General features: G+C 32.6%; 1 protein-coding gene across 1 annotated transcript; it reads left to right on the top strand.

Annotated features, from left to right (window-relative positions):
- Positions 1-2,553: 2,553 nt before the first annotated feature.
- LOC118062853 (pentatricopeptide repeat-containing protein At2g37320) lies at positions 2,554-4,821 on the top strand. The gene has a single exon (XM_035076717.2). The coding sequence runs from the start codon at positions 2,670-2,672 to the stop codon at positions 4,248-4,250; it is 1,581 nt and encodes a 526-aa protein (XP_034932608.1). The 5' UTR covers positions 2,554-2,669; the 3' UTR covers positions 4,251-4,821.
- Positions 4,822-7,215: the final 2,394 nt, after the last annotated feature.

Raw genomic sequence — 7,215 nt, 5'->3', positions numbered from 1 at the left:
TTCGGCCCGGTTCACCGTAATCCTTTTGAAACTTGGACGCTGTGTGTTTTACTGTTCATGGTCCAAGTTGGGGTTCGGGTCGATCCTAAAACAGCTTGATTAACTTTTAGCTACGCTCGAGTTCTGGCTATGGGCTTTCTGGCCGGACTTTTGGGACCTTCAGAAAAATAATGAACAATTTTAAAATTTTCTTAATATAAGAAAATATCACGTCATGAAATAGAATATTTGTGAAAATATGAACAAACCAGACTGAATCCGTATTTGATTTTGTCTAAGCAGATAAATAAATATAAGGATAAATAAAAAAGTCAATTTAAAAATCACAAAATCTATAAATTTTAGGGTAGTTGGGGCTATTAAAGCATCTTCAACAAAAAAGCTAAATAAAGAGGCAAATTTAAAAAGATATACTTTTAGTTTTTGTTTATGTTTTTATTCACTCCAACGACGCTCAGGTAAATAAATAGCTAAAATAGTTATTCATCCTTTGAAGAACTGGTCATTTCTACATTTCTCCGTGGAAATGGCAAAAGAAAATGATCGTTGGCCAATGATTATTTTTATAGTTGTTAAAAAAAATAAATTATAAAAAAAGGTTACGCTTTTTTTTAAAGAAAAAAGAAGGAAAGAAATTTGTAAATTTTAAAATCTTGTATTGTGTCTCACCCTTCTCTCAAATTTAGAAAAACAAGAATAAATTATTCTCCTGTTAATTAACAATATCAGTTGTGTTAATTAGCTGAAATTAAAAAGGTAGGCTTGTTTAAAAGCTTTTTCTATTTTCTCTTTTATATCTCTTGATTTTTAGATTTTTTGTTGTTAATTTGATATTTGTGATGATTTTTATTTCTTTATTATTCTATGTTTTTTGATATGGGTTAAGGAAGATAATTTTTATTTATGTTGTTATCTTTGAGAAAATTGAAAGGAAGTAATAATGGTGGCTGATATTGATAAAAATATAGAGTAACATATTTAAATTTTATTTTTGATTATCTGCTTTAATTTAAGGTTAATTATATTTTGTCTTCTTGAAAATGCAATTAAACTAGTGCAATTAAACCAGTATATTAATCCTCTTTTAGTTTTCCAAAAAATGGTCAAATTGTAATGTTAGAATAAGTATAAGGCAATACTTATTATTAATTCACATATATGGAAACTACAAAATTGCTAGACATTGAATGTGAGCTTTTTTTACACTCTCTTATAAGGTTTTAACTTGAGGGTTTTTTTTTTTTTAATGTAGATGGATTCAAATTTTCCAAGCTCTTTTACCAACTTTCTTATAAGTGAGTAAGCAAATATTCTCTATCAATCAAGTGATTTTAATCAATTAATTAATGACTTAACATACTCGAATTTAAATGTCCATACAATAAAAAAAAATCACAAAGAAGTAAGAACTTCTCACTAGAGGAAGATTGTTTACTTGTCTCTACATGGTTAAATACAAGCAAAGATCCAATAAGTGCAGTTGAACAACAAACAAAATAGTTAAAGGCTCGAGTACATGCTTACTTTTTAGAGAATGGAGGAAACTTAAATAATCGTTCTCAAATAAGCATCTCAAGTAGATGGCAAGAAATAAATAGAGATGTCGGTAAATTTGTTGGATTTGTTACTTAAATTGAAAATCGTCAGCAAAGTGAAATGACCAAAGAATTAAGGATAATTTTAATATTCATTTTTCATATTAAATTGTTTAACACATATTTTAACATTATTTAATTTTTCTAATTTTTTACCAGATTAATGATGCTCGACAAATATATACTTCTTGTGTTGGCGAACGATTTCAATTAGAATATTGTTGGGTTATCTTAAGAAAAGAACTCAAATGATAATTTGAGCGTGCAAGTCAACATCGAAGGTAAAACAAGAAACAAAAAAGTTATGTCAATGCAAGTTCGGCTCCATCAGTTCCATTTACCCCTAATTCTGTTAATTTAAGAGAAGATAGTGAATCGTTAATTTATCGAGATAGACCAATTAGTCAGAAAAATTGCAAAGGAACGACTTAAACATAAACAAGGAAAAGATAAAGTTGGGGAGGTGACTGTAACAAATCTCTTACAACAATTCAAGGGATACTCTAGTTGCAATTGAGGATAAAAAAAAACAAGATAGAAAAATTATATTAAAATAACAAGCTATGATGATTCAACAAAGTCAAGAGAAACAAAAATTGGACAGAATTGATAAAGAAGAACAAATTATAAAAATAAATATTTCTAATTTAGATTTAATTTCTGCAGTGTATTTTTAAAATAGAAAATTAGAAATCATACAAAAAAGGGGTTTTCAATTTTTAATTAACTAGATTGATTTATTATTTAATATAATTTATTTTTAATTAAATATATAAAAATTTCTTGGTTATTTTAAATATATTGTTATAAAAATAATATCAATTTATAATATATTTTTGAAATTCTTCTAATACTTAACAACAATAAATAATATTAATTAACTACAACTCACTCAACTCGCAACCCTAAATTAATTTGGATTAGAAAAAAAATTAGTTGGTCCACTCCCTCACTTAAGCATATTGTGTGAAAAGGTACAGTGATCAAAATGTATTTTCAAATGACTTGGGTCATCATGAGCAACAACCCATTCAGCAGATTAGTTGGATATGCAAGAATTTCTCATGGGTCGGTATGAATATTGTTTCTCTTCAGACACGATTTAGGAAGAAAGTCCCTTATGCCACACACCTTTTCCAAACTCTATCACAGCAGAGGCCTTTCTCTTCTCACAAATTCAGACGCACAACTCAGACCAAACGTTTAGACAAGGCACTCAGGATTCTAGACATTATAACCCCCAAAACAACCGCCCCAACAAATGGCCAGAACCATCTTCGTGTCATTCAGGACTTCTTACAAGCACATTCAAATAGAACCGGTGAACAACGTTTGAGCAACGATTTCATATCTCCGAACTCAGATAATGGAGACTTCAGCGTGTTTGATGAAATTCTTGAATCTTCTTTTATAAACAATGATGAAGATTCTAATGCTACGAGCTTGAGTTTCGATGCGAGTGTTTTGTCGAATGCTGTGAGTTCTTGTGCGTCCACGCGGGATCTTCGCGGTGGTATTCAATATCATTGCTTGGCAATAAGTACTGGCTTTATCGCTAATGCGTATATTGGAAGTTCTTTGGTTACTTTTTATGGCAAATGCGGTGAATTGGATAATGCTTACAAAGTGTTCAAAGAAATGCCTGTGAGAAATGTGGTGTCATGGACGGCCATCATTTCTGGGTTTGCACAGGAATGGCAGGTTGATATGTGCTTACAGCTATACTGTTTAATGAGAAATTCAACACTGAAACCCAATGATTTCACATTTACTAGTCTTTTGAGTGCGTGCACTGGCAGTGGAGCTCTTGGGCAAGGTAGAAGTGCTCATTGTCAAATAATTGAAATGGGTTTTGTCTCATATTTGCATATAGCCAATGCTCTTGTATCAATGTACTGCAAGTGTGGGAACGTCGAGGATGCATTTCACATATTTGAGAACATGGTTGGCAAAGATATAGTGTCATGGAATTCAATGATTGCTGGCTATGCTCAACATGGGCTAGCAGTGCAGGGGATTGGGCTTTTTGAAAGGATGAAGAGTCAAGGGGTGAAACCTGATGCTATTACTTTTCTTGGTGTTTTATCTTCATGTCGACATGCAGGTTTTGTTGAAGGAGGAAGGAATTACTTCAATTCAATGGTTGAATATGGTGTGAAGCCAGAACTAGACCACTATTCATGTATAGTTGATCTTCTTGGTCGTGCTGGATTACTGGAGGAGGCTCAATATTTTATTGAAAGGATGCCCGTATCTCCCAATGCTGTTATATGGGGTTCACTAGTATCTTCCTGCAGGCTTCATGGGAGTGTTTGGATTGGCATACAGGCTGCAGAGAACACGCTGTTGCTGGAACCAGAGTGCGCAGCTACCCACATGCAGTTGGCGAATTTGTATGCTAGTGTGGGATTCTGGGATCAGGCAGCTAGAGTGAGAAAATTGATGAAGGATAGAAGACTTAAAACAAATCCTGGCTGCAGCTGGATTGAGATAAAGAATGAGGTTTATAGATTTAGAGCAGAAGACTGTTCAAACACTAGAGTAAGTGAAATACATAATGTTTTGGATTGGCTGGTAGATCACATGATAACTTTAGGACGTGAGCCTGAAATGCAAGAGGTCAGTGAAGCTATACACGATAATGTGTGTCCATAAGCTCCCGTCTTCATCTGTAGTACGCATCATGCAAAATGACCCTCATGTGCACTTGTGTTATACCTTGTTTGTGGGAGCTGCACGGCGATGTCAAGATAAAAACCTGGGTTCTAGGTGGGTGGCCAGCAACGGATTCTGCAGTGGCGATACCATTTTGTCCAAGACGTTGAAAGGTGAAAACATTTGTTTTTGCAGCAAAAGAATGGAGCTTAATTTGATTGTTCTCAACCTTCGTGGAGTCAGTTGCTTGAGATCTCTTTTCCACCATCTCACTTCCAATAAAACAGCGCTTATTTATGGTTTAGTCTCGTTTTTTTGAAGGCTTCACATCTTCCAAATTGGATTTGTAACACTTAAGGTATCTTATAATTCACATTTCAATTCTTCCATTCCTATTCAGCATACCAAAATTCGATATGGCGTCTAATTTGGGCACTTCCAATGAGATAAGGGATAGCCGAACAATTTTGTTTGCCTCAGGTAACATTCTGGGGGATTATTCTCCGTCATTGTGCATCGTTTTATGCCTGTTATCAAGAGGAACAAGAGGCAAAGAGGGTTTTTATTTTTATTTTTTTCTCTCGTTTTCTTTTCCATTTTTTTCTATAAAAAAGTTTGAATTCCAACAAATATATCAGAAAAAGACGAATATCCAAAAAATGAAGAGGATTTTCAGGGATGGTATAAAGGGCTTGCAAAAGAGAAGCAATAGGACTCTTGCTGGAATGGAGAAAGAACCTCCAATAATACTCTGTACTGGAAACAGCCACCGGTTAATATTATTCCATGCCAATTACAATCAAAAGGTTCACCTGTCGAAACTCTGGGAGAAACAAGAATACAATAGCTGCCAGCTTGTATTCCTTGCATGATAAAATTTGGAACGTTAAATAAATTTAAGGAATCGAAATGTTAGGTTAATTTGAGAATTATTAGGATTTGGACACCTGCAATCACATTCCAAGGAATGACCTCAAGAAATTATAGCAATTTTGTAGCAGTTAATGCAAGAGACAGCAATCTGTAAATGTCAAAAGAAGTTCCCTAATGCAAAATGCAACCACAAAATCTGGGTACCATATCAAACACCAAAGCAAAGTTCAGCCTATTTGTGGCTTGATTCTACCATGGCAAAAGAAATTAGCCAAGCACACTTTATTTTAGTCTTAAACTCAGATTTGGGCATCAAGCACTTACTGAAAAGCAGATAGGTGAAAAGAAACAAAAAATCAAACAAATCTCTGGTACAAGCAGGTCTACAGACATAGACAAATCCAATAGCTACAAGCCTCGATCAAGCTGCTAAAGGGCTCTCGGTAGTTCACAATCAACCAATAGTATATATTAATAATGTTTGCTGCTGCAAATAACTCAGAGTAGCAATGGCTTTCTGATGATATTCCTTAAGCATAAATGAAAACAAATGCATTCAATGTCGTCAACAAACAGAAACGACCTTCCTTTTTCCGCCTTCTATGGGCTGATATGAAACTGCTTACAGTAACAAGTACTAGAGTCTTCATATTTAGAACATAAAGGAATTAAGGTCCCAAAACTGCTTCAAAATAGTACATGCTAACAGGATCTTGAGACAATTTATTATGTTTTATCTCTAAAACTGAAAATCTTCAACAAGAAGAATTATTTCCACAAGCACCTAAAAATTGAACAATGCACTGCTGCATGAATCATTTAAAACTGAAACTGGCAAAGCATCTTGTAAATCTGTAAGGCTCGGAGACCTTTTAAAATTAAAGAATTGGGGCATCTCAGAAAATTCAGCTAGATGATGAAGATCACGCCTTCTTTTCCTTAAAAAGTCTGCATATTACTAAAAAGAAAAACAACAAAGAGAATGCAGATGATAAAATAATATATATAAGCAAAATAACCTGAACAAGGGCTTCCAAAAATAACATATATAATATTGCATAGTGCAACGGTGAATTCTATGGTTTCAAATACACATGCTCAAGTTTAATTGACTATTAACGCATAAAACCCCCTTTTGTACGTCAAGATTTTGATAGCTAAAGTTTTTCTAAAAGCAATTGAAAAGGGTTTTTGAAAAAAAATGATTTTTTTTAATTTTTTCTTTGCTTTAAATTAATTTTTTTTTTATTTTCAGATTATTTTGAAAAACATTTAAAAAATAACAATGTTTGAAAATAATAAAGTTAGAGCACTGGAAGAGCAAGGAAAGAAACTGGAAGGTGCATGAGGAATTCTTACAATTAGAGGCAATACATCATAAACAATAGAGAGAACATGCTAAGAAGAATGATCAGTTCAATTTGAGATTGGATTCAATAATAGTTACATTAAAAAGCCTATTAAAGACTCGTCCTTGCTCCGCCGTAGACACCACCCCACCATTAGAAAGAGCTCAGCAAAAGGGTTTTAACACCACTACAAAAGGTTACACATCGTCACTAAAAAAGACTGCATGTGCCATCAAAGCAATAAGTTGGAATGCAAACCAAATAAAATATCATGAAGTAAATATCTTATACTTATATTTAATCAATTATTTTAATTTAATAAAAAAAAATAAAATTTCTCTTAAAAATTACTAAATCTAACAAAAAATGACAAACTAAAAGACTTGAGATAACCCAAATCATTTTCCAAACGAGTGAAATTCCTATAAAAAACAAATAAAAAATAATTAAATAAATGTCAAATGAAGAAAAAAAAAAAAAAACCAAGCAAACCCTCATGAATGTCCTAAATATGAGTTAATCCTTCAAACTCACAACCTGTGAAATCTTAGACTCGAACTCAATCAAGAAACTCAATTTCTAACCAACTGAATGTTGAAAGATAAAATAAAAAAAATCAATTTAAAAAATTTGCTAAAGTTTAAAAAAAAAAATAATCAAAAGAATGAGGTTTAAATATGATAGAAAAAAAAAACCAAAGGAGGATGAAATCATAAAAAAAAAAAAATTTAAAATCACCTTAA

The sequence above is a fragment of the Populus alba genome, chromosome 16 (genome assembly GCF_005239225.2).
Source record: "Populus alba chromosome 16, ASM523922v2, whole genome shotgun sequence".
Taxonomy (NCBI): domain Eukaryota; kingdom Viridiplantae; phylum Streptophyta; class Magnoliopsida; order Malpighiales; family Salicaceae; genus Populus; species Populus alba.
This window is presented reverse-complemented; position numbering and strand designations above follow the sequence as displayed.

Excerpts from the sequence above, each read along its gene's own strand:
- LOC118062853 (XM_035076717.2), top strand. The coding sequence starts at position 2,670 with ATGAATATTGTTTCTCTTCAGACACGATTTAGGAAGAAAGTCCCTTAT.